Source organism: Ischnura elegans, chromosome 3 (assembly GCF_921293095.1).
Source record: "Ischnura elegans chromosome 3, ioIscEleg1.1, whole genome shotgun sequence".
Lineage (NCBI taxonomy): Eukaryota > Metazoa > Arthropoda > Insecta > Odonata > Coenagrionidae > Ischnura > Ischnura elegans.
Window position 1 is genome coordinate 18,312,984 of NC_060248.1, and position 23,303 is coordinate 18,336,286.

General features: G+C 38.0%; 1 protein-coding gene across 1 annotated transcript; it reads right to left on the minus strand.

Moving 5' to 3' along the window:
* Positions 1–1,518: 1,518 nt before the first annotated feature.
* On the minus strand, positions 1,519–21,913 carry LOC124154972 (trypsin-1-like). Its single transcript, XM_046528721.1, has 7 exons — positions 21,823–21,913; positions 20,436–20,545; positions 19,213–19,301; positions 17,336–17,456; positions 8,486–8,599; positions 6,099–6,242; positions 1,519–3,100 (listed from the first exon to the last, which is right to left on the minus strand). The coding sequence occupies exons 1-7, from the start codon at positions 21,866–21,868 to the stop codon at positions 2,828–2,830; spliced, it is 897 nt and encodes a 298-aa protein (XP_046384677.1). The 5' UTR covers positions 21,869–21,913; the 3' UTR covers positions 1,519–2,827.
* Between the last annotated feature and the right edge of the window lie 1,390 nt (positions 21,914–23,303).

Sequence of the window (23,303 nt, forward strand, 5' to 3'; positions counted from 1 at the left end):
AGGATAAAATAGGTGATAAAATCAAAAACAGATTCTGTCTAGAGTAGCTTCATAAAATTGCAATAATTATTTTATCTCACATTATTCTGTGGGTTCTTTCCAGAAAACTACTACGTTATAAGATGTTTAAAGAACTCAGCTAGAAGGAATTATAATGCAATTTATAGGTCAAAACGCTCTATGATTGAAATTTTAAACGTTTTTTGCCAAATCATTTCAATTTCAAATGGATAAATTTAAAATGAAAGTTTATTATTAAAAAAAAGTTTCTTCCAAAAAGAGATTTTCCGTTTATGATCGAGGCCAAATTATAAAAAGTAAAATACCTTTTTTATCTCAAGATAAAGTTACTTGTAAAATAATCTTCACACCTAATAAATGCATACTTGTTCACAAGGCGACTCTGTCAGCAACACCTTGCTCGGTATAACTTCTACTGCGAAATGCATTGTAAGTTTTAATGGGGAACTGGTATGAATTTTAGCAGTGAAAACAAAGACAGGCACATCAAAATTTAAATTTCCAGATAAGTGGAAAATAACGTGGTGATTATTTTCCTGAAAATAGAATTTTTATGAATCGTAGATATTTAATTAAAATTGTGTCATGAATAGGGACAGCACGTCAGCGAGGACGAGTATTAGTTTGGATGTGCGTGCTCTCGATCATTTTAGCTGAATTCCGACCACATTTTTTCACTCCTTCCTGAAAAGTACTTTCCCCACAAACTTTGGTGTTTCGCGGATGGAGTGCAAGAAAATTTTATGCGCGAGTGAAGTGGATACTTTGATTTCCCATATGTAGAGCCTCACGTAAGGCCAATGGCTCGTTCTACCGACAAGGAAAATTATGTGTATCATGCAATACGTCTCCCTAAGCTCGATTTGATAGTTTAGCTGTCATTTCATGCAGTAGAAGGCATTTTTGTGCATACCTTTCAGCGGTGCGTGAAAACCCTTCCAGGAATTACATGCAGAAATTTTTGTACCTCAAATCTATTCTTAAGTGGGCCTAGGACTTTCGTATGCTTCGTTTATATGAATTTATCTTCCTTTAGCTTTTACCGATTACTTTTTGGGTGAAAACAAAAATAAATTATTTAATAATGAATGTGTTTTCATATATTAGATTTACGCAGCACATTTAATATGATGTTATCATTTAGTTTGATGACAGGGAGCCGTACAGTTTAGTAGCTGGTGTTGTTTTAAACCAAAGTCCTCCACCGTCCCTTAAACTGTCTAGTACTGTATTAAGTGTAGTTAATATATACCGTATTAACTGATATTCATGCCGAAAGTGCTGGAAATTATTCCGGACTACTGGCTAATAACCCTGTGTGCGGTTTCTCGTCTCCTAAGGCAGGTACTATCACAACGGTATCAGTCGACGCCCATCAATTTGTTATATTTAAAATATCTTGTACCATCATATCTAAATAATCCCTGATGCTCCGTGATTTGACCTTTGGACATACAATTGTTGCATAAAATGATGACTACAAATGAATAAAATTGATAAGTTTATAAATTTTTATTGATACACCAAAGATACAATAAATTTTTGAGCTGAAAAATCAAAACAAATACCATTTAGTTGGATAGTAACCGTATCCTTCAATGGTGTTTTTGGGTTGAATCAACTATTTAACAACTCAACTCTTCAACGCTTGGCATTGCATCGAAGTCGAGGGGTTTTTAATGATGAGAAATGGCTGAGGTGGAAAATTTCCCGCGAAAGTTCACTTTCAAATAAAATTCCACTGAACTCAGTACAATGGAATACAATGTTGCGCTGTGCGCAGTATCAACCCAACGAACGCTGATCAGAAGGGACATTTTATACCTAGGCAATGGAATTATTTTCAAAATACAAAAATATGGACAAAATTAATTTTAGCGCAGTGATTTACTATATGAGCACGCATTATATGAACTCAGGTTAATTGAACTTGAAATTGAACTCATTTACCGCGCATAATCAGAGGTCCATTTCAAATAGGAAGCCTGTAAAGCAATAAGCCTGTGTTTAGGCTTGCTTCAAATTTCATAAATTACGGAAATGATAACACAAACAACCAAAATACACAATACCGATGAAAAAAAAACATTATGTGCGTAATAATATCATAACTGAACTGAACGTAAGATGAAATACAACGTGTAATGTACAACACATATTTTTGTGTATTTTCTACAATATACCGACCCTTTACGATAACTTTTCGATGTCATCAAAAGTCATTATCCATTTCTTTATCAACCTTTTGTATTTACAAAAAATATTTGTCCCTTTAATTGTATTTGGTAGCATATTATACAATTTTGGTCCCATATAAGAAAAACTCCTTTTACACATCGTTAAATTAGGCTTGTGCATAGGGATCGAGAAACCTCTGCGAAAATCAAGCAACACATTGCTCCCATATATTTTTGGGCTGAATCCAGTTCGCAAAAAAAATTTTAACACTTTATAACAATACATATATCTTAACGGGAGTATGTTAAGTTCAATGAATAAAGGACGGGAATGTTCGTAACGCTTTTTAAGTAATAATAGTCTAACAATTTTTTTTCTGCACGAAGTAGGCTGATTTTATGGTGTTAAAAATGCTCCGCCCCAACAAGTAAGCCCATAATCTAACTTTAAGTGTACCAATGCATGGAAAATCATTTTTCAGGCATTTATTACGTATAAAATAAAATGTGAAAATGTGGTGAGATGCAATTTATCTTGGTTCCATTTGCGGAGGGGGTACCGCAATTCCTTTGCATTGATAGTAGTGTACAAATTTATAATCATGGTATCTGATTTTGAATGATTAATGTTAGCAGAACAGCTGCACTAGCAGGTTGAGGGCGGTGACGACCCACGCGGGTACGACAGGTATCGTGGGTAACAGCGCGATGACCAACTGCAGAGCGGCACACAGCTCAGACCTGGCGTTCTCATGGATGAACGTGTTCCGCCGCAGGAAGTAGTCCAACTTGGAGACGTCCGTGTAGACGACGCTGTTGTGTGTACCAGGTTCGCAGGCGTCGCCCCACGATGCCAGGCCATAGAGTTTGTCGTCAACGATCAGGGGAGACCCTGGGTCCGCCTGTGTGATAGAATATACGCGAAAGGATAAAATAATACAATAAGTTCCGCGTCTTATAGAGGTTCCAACTGTGACACCATCTCCTCCGAAAGGCTAGTTTGAACCGTGGTTCAACGGAAGTAGAGAAAAATAAAAAGGAATATTGCGCATCGGTGCAAGTAGGGTAATCATGCAAGATTTATGGCGCAATCTTAAATATTGGACACAGGATTCTCCATTCCCACGATTCCATTGATTCCCGCCGGTCGCCGTAAATAGTGGCGCTCCAGTCGCTAGGATACGTGTCAATAAACGTATTAGCCCGCCAGAGAAACGAGGCGCGGCAAATTTCATCGTTAATTGCTGAACATAAAGCTCAGTTATGTAACCAATAGATTAAACAAAAAACGAATTTAAATATTTCCAAGTAATATGAATTCCCTTCAGAATTATTGAAACTTGAGATACTATGGTCCGCTGGTTACCATGCTCGATTCCATGCCAAGTTCTAAAGATCGATTCTCAACTATGATATTATTTATAATTTTCATCCATTTTTACTATTCTAGAAATCTGTTATTCACAATTATTTCAATGATCTTGTCGGGAAATTTTATTTCTGTGCAATGAGATTTTTTCGTGCACATGCGTTGTCTGATGTTTTCCCATTTTTTCATAAAAAATCTCCTTTGGAATTATTCAATATCCGCAACGCATTTTTAAGATACCCATGTGCTTGGTTTACTTTAGTGTTGCAATATTATTGAATGTATTGAGAACTCATTCTCACAATTCAAGTCTAGTTTTCGAATTGTTGGGAAGGAACCGTGTGAAAAAGAGGGAAAAATCACATTCCTCAAATGCACACAAATAATTTCCTCGCACAAAAATTTTTGTCAGTGAAAATCATTTAAATATTTGTGAAAGGCAGGCAGAAAAAAAAGTAGAAATAAATTATGAAAAAAAGTACCGCAGATGAGACTCGACCATGGAATATAGGCATAGCAGTAGTATATCGTGGACAATGCAACTGGACAATGATAAAGCCTGAATCACACGATCATTTTATCCATCATTTCCTAGTGATCACTATCGCGATCACTAGAGTGATCATTCGCAAATTATCGTCGCCGGCAATTGTTTTTCGCGATCGCAATGAGGATTCCCATCTCTATTTTTCATCACTCCTGCGGTCGCTTTTTCCGTCGCTAAAACCGTCACTAAAAACCCATGTCTGCCAATCGGAACGCATGCCTGTATGGAGCGATTGCAGCGCAACGTTTGACAATCGTGGGAACGACATAGATAAACAAACACGCTGTATATTTTCGTTATGGGGGTCCCATGACAACGAGCTGTGATATTGAAATAAATGCGAAAGCCGACGGCGGGAGGGACCGTGTGATTCAGAAAAACCATCGCTCGAGCGATCACTTTTCTGAATCCGTCACGAAAATCGATCGCTTTAGTGATCACTTTTCGCGACGAAAGAAAATGATCGTGTGATTCAGGCTTAAGGTATATTCACCCGAAATTCTGGAGGGAATGTTAAGCCAAATGCACACAGCGATCCTCGCGCCACTGTTGGCAAAAGTTGGAGTGCGATTTAATGCCCGGAGACCGCGTTCACATTAAGGCTTCTTCTGCTTTCTAGAAGAGACGCCTTTAGTGATATTAAATCTATGAACCCTCCTGTCCACCTAATTCCTCCGGCTCTAGATCTCCACGGCCGCCTTGTTCAATAAAAACAAAACCTATTCGGCGGGCGCAGGCGACCCGTCACACAACCAGCATCCTGGATCCTTAAAGGGGCAAATATGTTAATCCTCTTTTCATTTCAAAGATCATTTTTTGTTTTGATTGAACTGTGTAGCAATTTAACTATTTTTATAGCACTTTAAAGGAAAACAAGTACGTTGCTAACGGCTTCCGGGTGCAACTGCGTGTTGCGCTTTGTCGTGCAAGCTCTCGCGACCGTTACAGGACGCATCATCAGGCGATGAATGGCGTCACAGGGCGTTTCATCGCCTGATGATGCGCCCTGTAACGGTCGCGAAAGCTTGCACGACAAAGCGCAACACGCAGTTGCACCCGGAAGCCGTTAGCAACGATGCCTCTCGCTGCGAAAACCTACGTTCCAAGAAAACAAGTACGGCTGAAAGTACAAAAAAGGTGATAATAAAGAAAAGGCATTGGTTTCGGCGTGCACTTAAGAGAAAAATTAAACATAGATGGGGTGGTGGATTTAAAAGGAATGCTTTGTGTGAATCTGTATTAAGCGGTGAAGTATTCTTACAAAAAGATAATTTAACACTTTGGAGGTAATTGTTCTGTTCAGATAGCCTCCTAATGAATGTCAGGTGGGAATCAAAAACAAAATAAAAACGAGACATAAAATGCTACCCAGAGGACTTGGTAATATTCATGTGCCACCAATAGTAAAACAATGCACAGCGTCTACATTCCCGGATAGTTCCCCCAAAATGTAAGCCTTACTCCGAAAAATGCGAAGAAACATTTCATATAGTATATAAACATTTGATATAGTATATAGAGTTATTTATAAATTGATCATAAAATTTTCCTGTCACAAAAATTGATTTTATTAATTTGACCATCATTCTTTAACTAAATTGAAATCATTCCCCGCACAGCGAAGTCTAGGGGTCGTCATATGACGTTATTCAATTCTTTATATTTAGTTGTCTGCAATGGATATTAGTCTCTTTTGTCAATGAATACTCCAGTAAGTATTACGTATGACATATTGTACATCCGAAAGACATAATTGATCAAAGAAATATTCAACTCAGCTCCTCCTCGAATCCTATGATTTCAGCAGTATCCAAGTTATTTATAACTAAAAAGTTAGATTTTTACGATACGCTATTTATTGTCTTCCGCTGCACTTACATCGATTTTTGTGGTAGTAAATTTGAACAAAAAATGATAAAATTGATCTTTGAATCAAAGTAAAACCATGAACCAAACCCTTCAAATACCCGTACAATGCACTTACGATGCAACCAGATCGTAGACTGGGTCTAAATGCGGCGCACAGCATGTGGTCGCTGCCTTCGTAGTCATTCCCGTATGTCCTGTTGCATTCATATTTGAGAGAAACAATCGTGTTGGCTCTCTTAAAGGAATAATCTTCACTACCCTAGTTATCAAAAGAAAATGATGGCAAAGCATTAATATACCATAATTGGAAACATAACGAGAAAAAGGAAAATCAAAGAGCAGATTTTATTGGAACATTTGTGGTCTTACCAATCGTAAATAATCACTACACTATTTAACTAAGACAGTTACTGCACCAGGGGCGGATCCAGGATTTATTTCTGGGGGGGGGGACAACCAAGGCCGTGTCCAGGATTTGTTCTGGGGGGTTAGGGGGTTAAAAAGGGTTAAAAAGGTTACCTCGTAATACAAAACGAACGCAAAAAGATAACGGGACTTAATCTTCCATATTTTTTAAGGTTCTGAGGGGGGCGCGTGCGCCCATGTCTCCCCCCTATATCCGCCTATGTACTGCACTATTTAATTACGAAAACTACTACTATCATACTAATTGGAAGATATACTATCATTAATACTTGTAATTTTTTAATAAGAATGATCAATACTATTTGTAAGGTAATGAAGAACAATTTGTTTATATTTCACTAATCAAAAATTCCTGAACTTCCTTTCAATCGAAAATGCGATGCAGAAATAAAAAATGGAATTGAAATGTGTAGCCATCGAGTCAGGGTTTTTTTTAGAAGTTGGATGTTGTGAATCTGAATACACATTCCAAATGTATCATTAATTTAATAAATTAATGATTATTTTTGTTTCCTTGTATTGCGAACCTAGAGACAACACTCATCCCTTTATATGTATTCCTTTGAATTTATTAATTAGCATTAGCCAGTTTTCTTTTTACTATTGATACTGTTGATATGAAAGATATAATTATTTATGCATGCAACACCCAATTAGATGGAATGAGGCGATACATACCTAGATTTTATTTATTTATTTTTGCTCAGTACACGAGGCAGAATTTAGCATGAATTAGGAAAAAACCCAAGGAGAGAATATCTGTTCTTATTTCTACAATACATTGATTTCTCAAAATAGAATTTTCATCAGCTAAAATACACGAATGGAATTTTGTATGTGTAGGTGCGCTGCGAAAAAATTTATGTCTTAGTGGAATTCTACAGGATATAATTTTAACCCTAGATAGCTGATTCCAGTAGGAACACAAATTATCAATGATATCTTAGTCGAAAATGCACCATTTTCTAATCAACTTTGAGCCGAGCGCTCTGGACATGACTTCGAATGCTTTGTCTGCGGAAGGCCGCGTCTTGCTTAAAGCAGCTAGCCTTATAACCGTTTCTTAACCTTAAAACGCATTTAACCGTTCGCCGATTGACCGGCAGTCAGCGCCATGGTTGCGAGTCCACGCAAACAAACTTCCGTCGCCACGTCACATTTCCAACGTGATACCCAAAGGTGTCGAAAAGGTCTTGCGGTTCGTTGCGACCTCAAGCATTCCCCGGCAGGAAAAGCATTCGAAATCATGAGTTGTCCTGAGCGTTTGGCTACAGGGCAAACTCGCGGACAATCGGAGCGCTTGGCTAAAACCTTGGGAATTCAACAGGATAGGGGAAAATTTTCCGCAAGCATTTGCGACACCTATTCTCATAGTTGTTGTTCAATATAATATTTGTAGCTATAAAAATGCATAATTCATCCATGAATTTCCAATTTACGCAGTATTGCCTTTCCTCATGATAACTAAATGTCTCTTTCTAATTTCGGTCAAAGTGTTATTAGAAAAACAAATGAAGGTGACATCCGCGTCCTCTCAAGTGAACAACCTAAGATAACCAATAGCCTACTGCCCTGAGGCCTTGATAGCTCTTTCCTCCAAATAAAAATGCTATGAAACTACCCATTTGCTCCTGAGAATCAGTTATTTTGTGCGTTCGAGTTTGCGGGCATTTTGAGCTGAAGCATATAGACTTGAAATAATAGAGTAGGAAGCGAGGTCGTGTTTTAGTGATTTGAATTTGGCGGCAAATGTTGAGCTGCCGATGCTACTGAACTTATAGTAGGCGAAACTCTTAACTGTCAAAGACGTTTTTCGTGGAGTAGGAAGTCTATGGCTAAAACATTCTGCAGTTTCAAAATGGTGCGTTGTCGACATAAGCGTCGGTGGTAATATTGGTTCCTCGTGGCATTAGCTGTCTAAGGTTAAAATTTCGCGACACAAGATTTTTCCACCCTGTTTTTTGTTCTTGGTTGAGACCATGTTTTACTTTTTTACCATGGTAATTAATTGTAAGCACATGCATTGTTACGAGCCGGAGCGATCCCGTGAAGACGGAACGGTGACGCAGTACTCACCTGAGCCTTAACCCATCCGCTGACCTCCGCCATTTCTCCGGGACGGAGTTCGTCTCCTGGAAGAGGCAATTTCACTCTTTCGAAGTGTCTTCCCATATGGAATGGAGGATCCACCTGCAAGAGAAAGAAAAAGGTACAACTTAATGAAATTTCTATTGGTCTCAGCCTTGAGTTTATTTATACTTGTTTGAGATTTGGGGATTTCGGAGATCCTCCCTCGGAAAAGTTTAGGTTATCACATGCTCGTAATGGATTTTGACACTATTATGGCTCTTAAAAACTAGATAAAATCTATTGAAAATTGCAATTTCGTTAGAAAAAATTCTATGAAAAGTGAAAATTTCACAGCTTATAAAATTTAATAATGTATTATGACTCTATTACGTATGTAGATAATTTTCTTATTTAATATATAACTGTTTCGAATAACCCTTTCAAAAATGCACCATGTTCTCTTTTATTTTCAGACACCTTTGTGCGTGTGACTCCATAAAGATATTACCGTAGCTAGTCCCGGGATATTTAATTTTTTTCTAACGCATTCATTTTATTTATTTTTTATAAAACCTTTTACACTGAGTATGTTGTAAATAAAACAACTAATGAAAACGTTGAAATTTATAATAGCAAAAAAAAATTGGTTTCAGTAACCTAGTCTTTTCTATTTCATATACGCTTCACGATTTCCGACCAGCCCATATGGCCAGATAGCCACGAACTTACGCATTCGTCTTGAAGTATCTATTTAGGGAATAGAGAATAGACCGTTTTCGAGATTTTTCTGTACCTCAAATATTGAAATTTTACACCATAGAAGAAACTGCTCGGTCGTATATTGTCTTCTCAGCCAATTTTCATGTTTAAAACTTTATCTCTCATCGTTAAGCATTAAGAAAACATAAAATACTGCTTTTTAAACTTTTACCTTATTCTCGAAATCAAAAATATTTTGATGGTGGGAGGAAAATACTTCTTAAGTGATTTTTCTCAATCTAATGTTATCCGGGTCGGTGCATGTTTCATTTAAGTGTAAAAAAGTGCCTAAGAAGTGCTATTTGCTCCATCGTCGCGATATAAAATTTCAAAAAATTGATAAAAAATCTCCAAGAGATAAAACCTTTATCTCATCTGGAGTGTAGTACTTTACGGTGCATAAACATGTACACTTAGGAAGGACGACGATAGAAGAGTGGAGGCGTTCGAGGTGTGGGTGTGGCGAAGAATGGAGAAGGGGAAGTGGACGGAGAGGAGGAGGAACGACGAAGTGCTGGACATGGTGGGTGAGGAGAGGCAGCTTTAAGATGAGATACGGAGGAGGCAGAAAGTGAGGGTGGAGCGACTGCTTAACCGGGAGGGGAAGTAAAAAACAGTGTTGGAGGGTAGAATAATGGGTAGAGATGCGTGAAAATCGCTCTTTCATTTTTATTTTATCGCACTTTCAATAACAGTTTAATGCATTTTGTAGCGTCTATTTTTTATTTTCATAATGGGGTAGATGACGATAAAATGTAGTGAAACACAGTTATATGACAAAATACAGAATATTTTAAATAATTATGTGGTAGAACAATAATACATTAAGGAATAGTACACATAGTGGCGGAGGTGTAGCTTGCCCGCGCCCGAAAGGGAGTAAGCTTTACTGTGAATCGAGGAGGGATGTCCGTGAAGGGAACTTCATAAATACTACATAGAAATCTTCCTTAATCGGTAGAATATTTCAATACTAATTCGTCGAGTTAAGGTCACGGATTGAAACGAGTGACAGCCCTCTCGTGTTTTCCTCGTGGTTTCTCTTCATTTCCCGAATCCAAAATTATAGTATAGTTTCCGCGAAAAAATCTTCGTGCTCCGTATTATCCATCTTCTTAAATTGGCGGCCAGCCCTAAAAAATTCCAAGTTTGAATATCTTTCCTGATTCAGAAAACATGAGCAGTGCTACCGCCGATCCCTCTTCAGCTGCGTATCTCTGTGAGGGATACTTTCTTTTAAAACGCTAGTGTTAAATATACAGGACGACTTTTGAAGTATAAGCGAATATTTACGAAAGATTACTCATCTGCCGAGCGATCAATAGCTTATGGAATTGAATATTGAATGGAAAACAATCTGGTGGTACATTAATTTCTCATACTTAAACGAAAGTGAATGGACCGCATTTTAGAACCCCGAAACGGTACACGACGTATAACATTATTTTCTACCTCTTTTCCACTTATTCCACTCCCGCATGAAGTAATTGTAAGTTATTAATTTAAGATTTGTGTTGATTGATTAATGTGTTTTCAATCAATATTACAATATATTCTATTATATTTATCCTGCCGTAATGTCGATTACTTAATTACTGTCTTAAAACAGTCTACAATGATGCTAAACTGGGTCTGATTCCAAAAGCCTTTGATCTAATTTCATAGCATTATAAATGGAAAGAATTTTCAATGTATGTTGATCTTAAAATGAATTTGATGAAAAGGGAGAGTATTGCTAATTTTCTTGAATGATATTTAAACGATTTCCAACATGTCTCATGAAATTGTTTCTTTAACCAGAAACAGACTCAAAAATAGTGATACCATGTCGTGTGCTGTTTAAAATTGGTGTGTATAGTCTTTTATTAATTTTCTACAATAACTTTGGTTTGACGGAAACAGTCACTTTTAGGTACCCCTACATAGTTCTTTATCTTTAAGTTAGCTAAAGCATTCATATATTGTTAAAATTCCTTTGAAAAATATTTACTAGAGGGAAGCAATTTATTAGTATTGTGATCTTATTTATCTCATCATTCACGTCCCTTATAGCTAATAGAAAATGACTGATTTAAAAGTTGCCGAGAATAGAAGAGAAAAATTATTTAAAAAAACCGAGGCTATGATGTCGATAGATTGCCGTCGACTTTGTTGTCGGTTCAGAATCTTTACTGTCGGATCCCGCCCTGAGGTCTATAATTAAAATATGGAAAAGAACCAAAGGAATGTTATTCGCTCAATCACCGCGACAGAAAATTTTTCAAATATTCCACGCCCCGGTACTGATGTAAACCTGTCACATGGATATATTCTTGTCTGATGATGGAACAGTTGGACTGCGGGGACAAATTCAATGCGAATGTTTATAAGATCATCTGAGAGTGCTGTAAAAGTGTGGACCAAAAACAATTTTTTTGGAAAGTCGCCAGTTGGTTTCTTATTTATTATTTAACTAAAGAATAATTTACATAGAAAGTAGGCTGTTGGAACGTCGGCAACAATGCAGATGCTCACCCGGCTGCAAACCCGACAAGAATATATCGTTAAAATCATGCTTCCTTAGTTTGATATGGTTCGAAATTAACCAAGTCGGTACCGAAAAAAATATTTATACCTTTTAGACCACATCCGAAGAACGATATTTTTTGAGGGAACAGATATATGTTTCACCTAAAGCAATGCATGAAACAAGTAACCCAGTTACGCGCAGGGGTGCAAAGAATGAAATTTGCCTAGAAAATATAATTTGGCTTGTCTGCGATTCAAACCCGGATCTTCTGAATGCCGGTCAGGTATGATAGCAGTTACATCACCAAGCATTTTATTCCAAGGTGAATCTCAGGTTGGGTTTTGACGAACTAAGTGTTGAAACCTTTGGTTAAACCCAGTGTTGAGTAACTTGTTGTTGTAACTGGTAGGATACCTGTAATGAAATCGGGATTTCCTGGCTCTAATCCCGGCTAAGCCCAATAATATCTTCATGGCGAATTGTATCCTTGATTCGTCATACTCCCCTGTCATTTGTCTGAGAAATTCCCGACAGACAGTATTCCATATACGAGGGACTTTTTGTCAACCTCCGATAGGTCATGAACAAAAGACGAAGTGATTGATAAAAAATATTTCATTGCTAAATGTTGAGCGCACTGTGGTATCTTTTGGACATAATCGCCTCAGCGATTGAGGGATAGGATAGTTTCCTTCAACAAAGAAAACGAAAGGCATTGATTGCGATTCGTTACCCACCATTAGTGTATTCATAATATACAAATTATTTGGTTTTACAAATACCGGTTTAGACGAATGGTAATGGTCACTTTTAACCGCATTTGAAAAAGTCCAGATTAGCGCCCATGCGATGCCACTCAACGTGACGTCACAGGGCCTAGTTTCTATACGTGTAGATAGGAATTTTACATCGTATAAGATAATTTGCCTCGGCTTCGTTACTCGCGGCTGAGCTTAAAGCCACCGAGTGCGTCCACCGGGTTGCGGATGGTGGGTCGACCTTTAGATATAGAGGTTAGCTGCGAGATAAGCGAGTTCTCTCGTCGAATAAGCAGTCGTGGACAAAAAGCGGCGGTATTCTGAGGGGGTATTGGGCTACCCTTGGGTAAGGTAGGCCATTTAAAAGATACCAAAACCTGTGAAGATACCGTGACTTGGCGACTGGGGGCCGCCAATAATTATGCCTCTCATCACCCGGGGGAGAGGGCAGCAGCTCTTCTTCACATGTGCGAAGGTGGAGACCATACTGGTCGGTACAGCGACACACATTCCACTACGGGCGTGGTAACATTTACTTTAACGGCTGTAGTACTGCGATGTGGGAGGCAAGGGGAAACCACCACATTATCATCCCGAGGAGTCACAGCTACTCCACTCAATTTATATAATGACATGATGGAATTCTCTCGGGTAAAATATTCCGGAGGTAAACTAGTCCCCCATTCGGATCTCCGGGCGGGGACTACTCGAGAGGGTACATCGGTCAAATGAGATAGAATGTTACGGATAGGAACATGGAACGTCAGATCACTTCGTACCTGCGGTAAGAGAACTTGAAGGTGGAGATGCGAAGAATGAACCTCGATGTATTAGGCATCAGCGAAATGAAGTGGCCCCAGGAAGGAGACTTTTGGAGCGGAAGCTACAGAATGATACACACGGGATCGCTAAATGGTAATGCTGGAGTAGGCATAACGCTTAGAAAGAGCGCCGGGATGCGTGTTAAAAGCTACCTGCAGTTTAATGAAAGGATAGTAATGGTGAAGATAGATACTAAACCCGTAGCTACTGTAGTGGTACAGGTTTACATGCCTACGTCAGATTATGAAGACGAAGAAATAGAAGATGTCTACCAAGATATAGCGGAAGTTATCAAGCAGGTAAGAGGGGAAGAAAATCTTATTTTTTTAGGGGACTGGAACGCTGTCGTCGGCGAAGGTCAAGACGGAATAATAACTGGGAAATATGGGTTGGGTAACCGAAATGAAAGAGGAGAAAGGCTACTTGAATTCTGCACGGAGCACAGGCTAGTGGTTGCCAACACTTCATTCAAAAATCCCCTGCGAAGAAGATACACGTGGAAGATGCCAGGAGACCGTAGAAGATTCCAAATCGACTACATTCTAGTGAAACAAAGATTCAGGAACCAGATGAAGAACTGCAAAAGCTATCCAGGGGCAGATATCGATAGTGACCATAACCTAGTTATGATGAAATGCCACCTTAAATTTAAAAAGTTGAAGAAAGCCGTGAAAAACATATGGCAGGTTGAAAAATTGAGGGAGGTTCAGCATCAACTGGCTTTTAAAGAGGCTGTAGAAAATAAAATAGGGGAGGATCCGACCAACAAACCAATGGAAGAGAGTTGGAAAACCATTAGAGGTGGTCTGCAGGCGGCAGCTGAGGAAGTTCTTGGTAAAAGAAGAGTCGTTATGAAAAAACCATGGATCACGCAGGAAGTATTAGATCTCATTGAAGAAAGAAGAAAATACAAGGCTGCGAAAACAGAGGAAGGACAGAATCGTTACAAGAGGATAAGGAACGAAATATGTCGTAAAGCGCGGAAGGCTAGAGAAACGTGGATGAAAAGCATTTGCGAAGACGTGCAAAACAATCTTAAACATGGAAAAGTAGAGGCCGCTTATAGGATAGTGAGGAACCACTTTAAGGAAAGATGCAATACCCTTAGGGACAAAAACGGAGAACTATTGATTGAAAACGAAGAAAAAGAGAAGAGATGGAAGGAATATCTGGAAGATTTGTACAAAGGAAGTCGCCTCAGAACGAATGCTATCGAAAACGAGAGGGAAGTGGATGCCGATGACATGGGAGCCCCAATTTTAAGATCGGAATTTGATGCGGCTGTAAGAGACCTCAGGATAAATAAAGCGTCTGGCATTGATGACATTCCTGCAGAACTAATCAAAAATTCAGGAGAGAAGACGTTGAACCAGCTATACAAAATCATTAGTGAAATGTATACGACAGGTGAGATACCAAAGGATTTCGAGAGGAACATTATAATCCCTATTCCTAAGAAGAAACGAGCGGAGAAGTGGGAAGATTTTAGGACCATAAGCCTTACTACACATGCATCAAAGATACTGACAAGGATCATCTATAGAAGAATAGAACGAAAAGCAGAAGAGTACTTGGATGAGGACCAATTTGGATTCAGAAAAAACAAAGGAACAAGGGAAGCAATACTGGCCCTAAGACTGCTCATAAAAAAGAGAATGGAAAAGAACAAGCCAACATTCGTTGCGTTTGTGGACTTAGAGAAAGCATTTGATAACGTGGATTGGAGCAAAATGCTTGGAATCCTAAAGGAAATTGGGGTTCTTTATAATGACCGAAGAATCATCCACAGTTTATACAAAATCCAAGTAGCCGTGATAAAATCAGGGCCCAACTGTGAAGAAGCAAGTATTAAGAAGGGAGTGCGACAAGGCTGTACATTGTCACCCGTAATTTTCAACGTTTACATTGAAAAAGCCATTAAGGAAATCAAAGAAAAGGCATTGGGAGTGAATATCCATGGAGAAAAAATAAGCATGCTAAGATTTGCCGATGACATAGCCGTTATAGCAGAAACAGAGAAGGATTTGAAAAATATTCTGGTTAATATGGGTAGGGTAATGAGTAGATATCAACTGAAAATAAGCACGAAGAAAACCAAGATCTTAGTATGCAGCAGAAGAGAAGAAGTGAAGACCAATATTAAAATAGGGAGGCAAAAACTGATAGAAGTGGATGAATTCTGTTATTTGGGAAGCAAGATAACTAGTGACGGGAGAAGCAAGAAAGAAATTATCAGCAGAATAGCCCAGGCGAAGAGAGCATTCCACCAAAAGAGAGACCTGCTTACAGCGGGAAACTTAAATATGGATGTAAAGAAACAATTTCTAAGAACCTACATCTGGAGTATGCTCCTATACGGAAGTGAGGCATGGACAATGACCGCAGCGGAGAAAGCAAGGATAGAGGCCTTTGAAATGTGGTGCTACAGAAGAATGATGAAAATCAAATGGATCGACCGAGTTAGTAACGAGGAAGTCCTAAGAAGGGTAGGAGAGAAGAGAAGCCTCATGAAAACCTTAATAAGAAGACGGAACAACCTTATAGGCCACATCTTGAGACATGATGGCCTGATGAAGACAATCGTCGAAGGACAGGTGGAAGGCAAGAATGGAAAAGGAAGACCTCGAACAAAATATATGGAACAAGTAAAGAGAGATGTGAAAGAGAAGAAATACGTAGGAGTGAAAAGATTAGCTGATAGGAGAACGGAGTGGAGAGCTGCGTCAAACCAATCCTAGGATTGTTGACCAGTGATGATGATGAAGATTACCAATGCATGCATAAGGCACAGAGCTCAGGGAAACGTGCCTTAATAATCACCTATTAAAACTGCCTATAAGGTCGGTAAGTTTTCTTCGTTTGACAGGGTATTAATAATCCTCATTCAAGCCAAGCGCTACCTGCTAGCAGCCTGCATCGTATCAGCGCTCAAAGCCTCGTCCTAAGGACACCTCACACGGCGACATCGGGTACCAGAATGACGTCACACGGGGTTTTCCCAGCATTCATACTTAGCCGTAGCGTTTTCACGCGCTTGAAAATTTTCACTTTTCATTTAATCGCGAAAAATAGATATCGTCATTAAAAAATCTAAAAGCGTGAAATACGTACTCCAGGAGTAATAATCTTTCGAATTAGGCAATAAAAAAATAATAGGAAATCACCCTATTGGTCGTGCCTTTGGACGAGCTTCACTATACCTTCTTCATAGGATGTTGCCGCCAATGACTTCCAATGAATTATGCCTTTGCCTTGAAGCTCATCGCCCGTTTTAAAACGCTTCCCTCCGAGCCACTTCTTCATTTCAGTGTAAAGATGGAAGTCATACTGCACTCTGTCGATATTGCACGGCGGGTGATCGAAAATGTCCCATTGAAATTGCTCAAGGAGCAGTTGGGCTGCATCAGTGCTGAGATTACGGGCGTTGTCATGGGTGAAAACACTTCCAGAAGTCAGCATCTCCCTTATTTTGTTTTGAATGGGAATGGACGCAATGTTTCATACTGTTTCATACTCTAGCCACATTGCGTTAAAGAATTCTCTTTTATCGGCATCAAAGTCAAGACATGTCAATGCTGAAGCCGTTCGGCCAATTTTCTGGCTGTCTCTCCGCAGTGCACACTTGGCGGGAGAATCAGTTGAGGCTGTGTAGTTAATGAGATTGCTGCTAACTTTAAACGAACCACTTACAGCCAGTCATGACTTGAGAGTGTAGCACGGAATTGCCCAACCTGCGCAGTAGCCGCTTGTCGCTTGTTTTTGATGAGCGATTGGAGGTTGAAAAAAGCCGTCGTATGACCCACAATGTTAAATGTACCGTTATCTAATATTTTTAGCATGTTGAAACCAGCGACACCATTTTTGGAATTGATCGGAAATGGCCGTAATGGACGAAATTTGGTATTTTAGGCCATTGTTTTGTTGTAATTTTTTCGTTCTCTCCGAGATGCTGCCATTGCTACGATCTTGAAAAATTCAAAAGCATGCTTACCTTCTGCGCATGCTTACCTTCAAGATGGCGATGTCAAACTCCAAAGTCCTGACATCGAACAAGGGGTGTATATCAATGCTGACCACTCGGTGCACTATCCCTGTGCTGTCTATAACTCTAATTTCATCAGGGTTTAGTCTGTGGTGAAAAAAATATGCACCAAAAATCAGTCTCGGCTATTGCAACAGGGCAATTCCATTTGCGATTACCTTTAGAGAAAACTATGCCACAGGATATTTTGATAAAATTGTGAAATAAAAAAAACGTCAAACTTCTAACTGTACATGATCAAAATATACTTATGAAGGTGATATTCGTATGCAGAAGCAAAATTAATTATCGATATATGTACCTTCTAAATATGCCCAAAATTAACACGTGACGGAATTACTGACGGGTCATCCTCCCAAGTGTAATTATTTCATACATCTTCCAAACTCTGTGAATCTAAGTACAGTTAAAAAAAAAATATTTTTGGGCTCTGAATAATGTTTCATTTACTGATTACATTAAATTCAATCATTTAGCTGTTCATTTTTTCAAATAAAATATTTCCAGCCTAAATTTTCAGTCGAGAGCAAAAGTTGACGTTTGGATGGATTCAATTCCCAGCATCAAGTAAAACTGCTTTAATCCGTAAATTATATTAATTTGAGAACATCCATGGTAAAAGCTAAACAAAATGCCGTTGAATAAAATCGGATTGGCATTTCGTGCATATAATAGGCAATAGCTAACTTCATGCACCTTTTTCCTTCTTCTTTTCATTAGATGTGGATAATTTATATTGAAATTTAAAAGAATCGTCAGACCCTTGCTGTTAACCCAGAATAGTCCTTCAAATTGAGTGCAGAGAAATTGTTTCAGCATGCAATACTAGCAAATAAAAAGGAATTAAGGGAGAACTTGATGCGGTGCACCGCGGTGGTTGCAAAATTGAAATCGGCAATTTTCATTTATTTATTTTACTATAAAAATTTTTATGACAACATAAAATATATTTTTCCTGAATAATCTCCGAGAAAAGAATTTAGGGGAGCATTGCGTAGCCCTAATTGAGTAGTGATTGGACAGTAGCAGCCAGTGACTTTGACGACTTTATCAGACCCTACCGAGAAAGGACTTTTCATAATTTTGGAGTTTCCTCCCCGATCACTCGAAAACTGTACAGAGGATCTAGAAGTAGGAAAAAGGTGTGCCTTTTAAATTTGAAGCTATTGCACTAGTTCTGACGGACGAGGCAGTCGTTAAAAATCAACAAAATTGTATAAATTGAGCCCTTGGATTTTGTGCTCTTTGCGGAGAAAATTTCACGGGGAACTTTTTATAGTTAGATTCTTTATCTTCGAAATTGATTTAATTGCACGCACTCTCAAAATATGTTGAAGTAGGTTAAGTGTTTTTACATTATGAGTTCACTGAGCCTTATTCTGCTCATTAAAAGATTCTATGCCCTATATATAACCAATTGTTCATTGTATATTCAATAATAAATTGATAATTACATAACATAATAAAAAGTTAATGGACAATAAGTTTTATTCTCCTATAATTAAAATGCGGTTTAATATAATGTAATGAATTTACACCAGTACACCTGACATACCATTAATCTTTCAATAATTGAAACGATTCAACGATTGAAAATAGTAAAATATTTAGAGCATTTTAGAATTGAGGGAAGTTAACTCAAATAAAATAATAAATTCACAGTACTGAAGAAATCGTCCGTCGTTCAGAATAGCATTTAAAATTTTGCAATATTTTTAATGGTTGAAGTGTCGTATTTCTAATAATATTTTCCTTTGTTCTTTTTTGACCTCATTGAATCACGCAAGTTGCTTAATTCACCGGTGTTTAAGCGTGCAGAGAAAAACTTTATGCAAATACTCACTCTTGCAGACCGTTTGCTACTGTTAAGACGTCGTATTTCCCAAGGATAATGCCGGTGCACAAATGCTGTCCTTCATACTGGATATCAACCTGTTTGAACAAAAGATCGGTTTATGTTAGCAACGGTTAATGAATGCGAAGTCTTATTGTGCTCATAAAAAGTTGCATTCGAGGGATTGGGATAACAACAGTGCCTCAATGTTTTCTCCTTTTTCTCGGGGCTTACTGTAATGCATGGAAAAACTTAGCCATTTGTATTGACATTTCAGATTTGGCTAACTTATAAATTGATTGATACCTTCTGTCACAATAATAGCCGCCAAGTTTCTAAATTTCGACAAAAAAAACAAGGATATTGATCATCTACTGGTGTGAAAGATTAAATTTTCCTCTTTTTCTCATTTCGTTTCCAGTAGATGATGAAATAATTTGACAATGGGGACCAATTTAATGAGAATCCTTACAAGACCATCTAATATGCAGTAGACAGGTGAACGAGACATAATTTTTTGGAAAGTTGCCAATGCGGATGAAATATTTGGTCTAAATTCATTGTAATGACCGACGAAATAATCGGCTTGATTGCACAATGGGTCACCAACAGATTTGCGTTTGAATATTTTTCAACCACATTGTACAAGAATTTGCCTTCTTTACCGAGTTTTCCAGGTTTTTTTCGGCAGTCATAGCGGTTATCAAAAACTGAAACAACATTCTTGATACAAAAGATTATCATTTTAAACCCGTTATATATTCTTTGTGATAATTTAAATCTCATCTCAACCACATCATTCTCATAGTTGAGATAATTTTCCGCACAAAATAGTCACCACTGCCTTTAACATTCGTTATCAGAAAGTTTCATCTTCGGTATATGGTCTTTGATAAGTGAATTTGGCTTTATCATAGAGTTGCATGGAATTACTAACCTTAACCTTCACCGGAAGACCACTTCAAATATTTCAATAAAAAAAGGCTTGGCTAACGCCCGCAATGTTCAGGAATGATCAGGAATGAATCCCTCCTAAATGACATTGTTTGCTATTTTCTATTTTTCAGCGTAAACCTGTGACATATTATATCAAGAGGATTGAAAATTTTCCTATCAGTAATATTGAATCGAGTTAGACGGTTAACACGAAGATACAATCCTCCAATACAACCCACGCCACATGCCACATGCAATCGCCATAGAACTCATCCCCGCGATGCATCGAAACTTACTTCGTGTTTCACATTTCGGTCCGGCAAAAAGTCTCCGCTTCCTTTTCCGTTGAGCTGTGGCCGAGGGGTTAAATCTGAAGAACCTGAGGAAGGAAAATATACCTGGCGTGCTTCAGAGCGCACGGGACCATGTGTAAATATTTAGCAGCATAAAGGATACAGTTTCAGTCGTTATTCGATAGATCTTTGATTTTTAAAATAATGAACGAACTTGTCTATTTACACACTTCTTTATTTCTACCAACCCAAAGTTTCGGCACACAAAAGCATGAAAATGAAATTGGCAGTATGTGCCAAAACCTGGATTGGTAGAAATGATGAAGAGTGGGAACAGGCAAGTGTTTTTATTATGTTAAATATTTTGCAGCTTTTAAATTTGTGAAGTATCACTTCAGTTTTTCCCATTCGTGAAAGAGTGATATAAGCATATAAGTGAAGATTGGCATAAAGATTAATGTTGATAATGGTGAATGGTGGTAACCGTGTATTCAATAAAATTATAAACCTTCGACCTATAAGTAAGGCCATGGCCATGTACCTAATATGACAAAATATGAACAGTATACTGGAGTGATACTTCCTTTGAAGAGACATTACAACGCTAGCGGTTGGAGAATATTGCAGTCCCCCTTGCTTACCAGAACAACATTTTGGGCTTTTTATCGGCTAATTATCGGGTTCTATGATGCTATTCTTGCTAACATAAAATATATAGATTATGGAAAGTATTTTGGTCGTTAAAAATTTAATGCACAAATGAAGTACTTACTCCATCTCTATAATATCGATATTTTAAAGTAAAAAAACATTTTTTATGTTGATATTCTCAAATTTTATATTTAGATATTTGATATGATGAACTGACGTGGAAACAGAACTAAATATTTATATCAACAAAAACCGATATTTTCGCGACGATATTTGATGTCGATATTTTTATGCACCATAAGATATACATAGAGTATCAGCACTATGCGATGTGCATTTTCAGCGCTCAGCTATGCATAAATGTAATGAACATTGAAACATGGTACACATGTATGTAATGAATATTGAAAGTCTTGGAAAATTGTGCACCTCATTCCTTTGAACATAATCCCATCACGGAATTTCTGAGTTCTTATGAATAGGAGCAGCTCTCAGATTCTGCCTACAATTATTATTACAGACTAAATTATTCACACTTCTGAGGCAAAAATGTATTATTCATGATTCATGCGTGTGGAATCGACTTTTATCATCCACTTACTGCTTTTTTTTACTACACAGGCAACTTAACGTAATTCCTGATTCTTTGATAATCTACGGAATTCAAACAAATTAATGAGATACTTTAAATCCGTTGCCAAAATTTGAAAATTCTTATGTACAGTATTTTATAACTCACCCAAGCAGACGGCGAAGAGTACAAAGAAAATCGTTGACTTGAGCATGGTGCTGGACTTGCCCACAAGGCTCTTACTTCACTGAGAATGAATGAATGAGCAGACGTAGCGCTAATAATAATCTCCGTTCGCGTACCGCTACTATATATAAGTGAACACACGACTTGGCGGGTCGTCCTCTTATCGCTGAGGTCAGCGGTGAACTCTGTCCCTAATAAGGAAAGGTTGATCAAATGATATCTTGCGAGGGATTCTATTCGCTGTTTTAATGCTTTCCTAGGTCAATTTTACCTAATTCCTATCACTTTCAGAATCATTTCCTCTTAAACTGCGCCATTCCTGCAATCTATACGGATTAAAAAGAACAATAATTGCGGCATTGAACGATTATGATAGCGGAGCGATGATGTACCTTCGCTGTGTATGAAAAATTACATGCGCGTGACCCGGAAAATGTCTTTCGATTCTAGACTCTGCATTTTTAATTTCTATTGGCCTCAATTTTCTATCGATGTACTCTCGATTCTGAAATCATTTCGTACTCTTCTGCATTTTCTACAATTCAAAGTTACTTGCTTGCTCCTACAATTCAAAGTTATCAATACATGCAATGGCTGAGCAAAGAATGGCCTCAAAAGTGTGCACTTTTCGGGATAAATTCTCGCGTACGTGTTTTAAATTATAAATTGCGTCTTAAATCGCATCAATGTTTCCTTACTTAGGTTCTGGGTTTGAGTCCCCGCATTTTTATCCTCTGATTTCTGGCTTTTTTTCGTCTACCACAGTACCGTTGTCTTCGTCCTTTTTCTATTACATGTTCCTATCCTTTCTTTCCTTACCTATGAATTGATTTGTTTGCGCTTCCGGCGTCGTTTGAATGAATGAAGTTTTATTTTCCGAACCGAGTTATAACTAGCACGGCAATGACGTCTTAATACTGCAACATAGGGGCTATTCTCACGAGATTTTAAGACGTCAGTCAAGCATCTTCCTGGCGTTGCGTGAACTTGCACCAAGAACGGGGCAAGTTTATGCAGCTGACTTGGATATAATTTTTTTTTCGAACCAAATAGGCCAACAAACTTTATTAACTGCTTTATAAGACAACAAAGTCTAAAATTTCCTAAATGATTACATTAAAATTAAAACTTTCTTTGTAAAAATCCTCATGTATGTGTCCCAATCTACCCTATACAGGTTGAATAAAGAAAATGTCTTTCTAACAAGCCGTCGTAATACTAATTTTTATACTTTTTTAAATATCGTCCGTATTTTATAATAATAAGAAAAAATATTAAAATCAGTTTAGGCGCTCTAGATTTATTAATGGTTTAACCAAACTTTTCATGTATTATTATAGGCAATACGGAGTTCGCCGGGTCAGCTAGTAGTTTATATACCTACTAAAGATAATGTATGTTTCTCTGTTCGCTATGAATTTCCATGCTGCTGCACGGATTGCAACCAAAGTTAGTACATAGGC

Coding starts and splice junctions, on each gene's coding strand:
- LOC124154972 (XM_046528721.1), bottom strand. CDS start 21,868: ATGCTCAAGTCAACGATTTTCTTTGTACTCTTCGCCGTCTGCTTGG. Junction 19,302..20,435: donor ACCGAAATGTGAAACACGAA/GTAAGTTTCGAT, acceptor TTGTTCAAACAG/GTTGATATCCAGTATGAAGG. Junction 17,457..19,212: donor GTAGCAAACGGTCTGCAAGA/GTGAGTATTTGC, acceptor TTTTCACCACAG/ACTAAACCCTGATGAAATTA.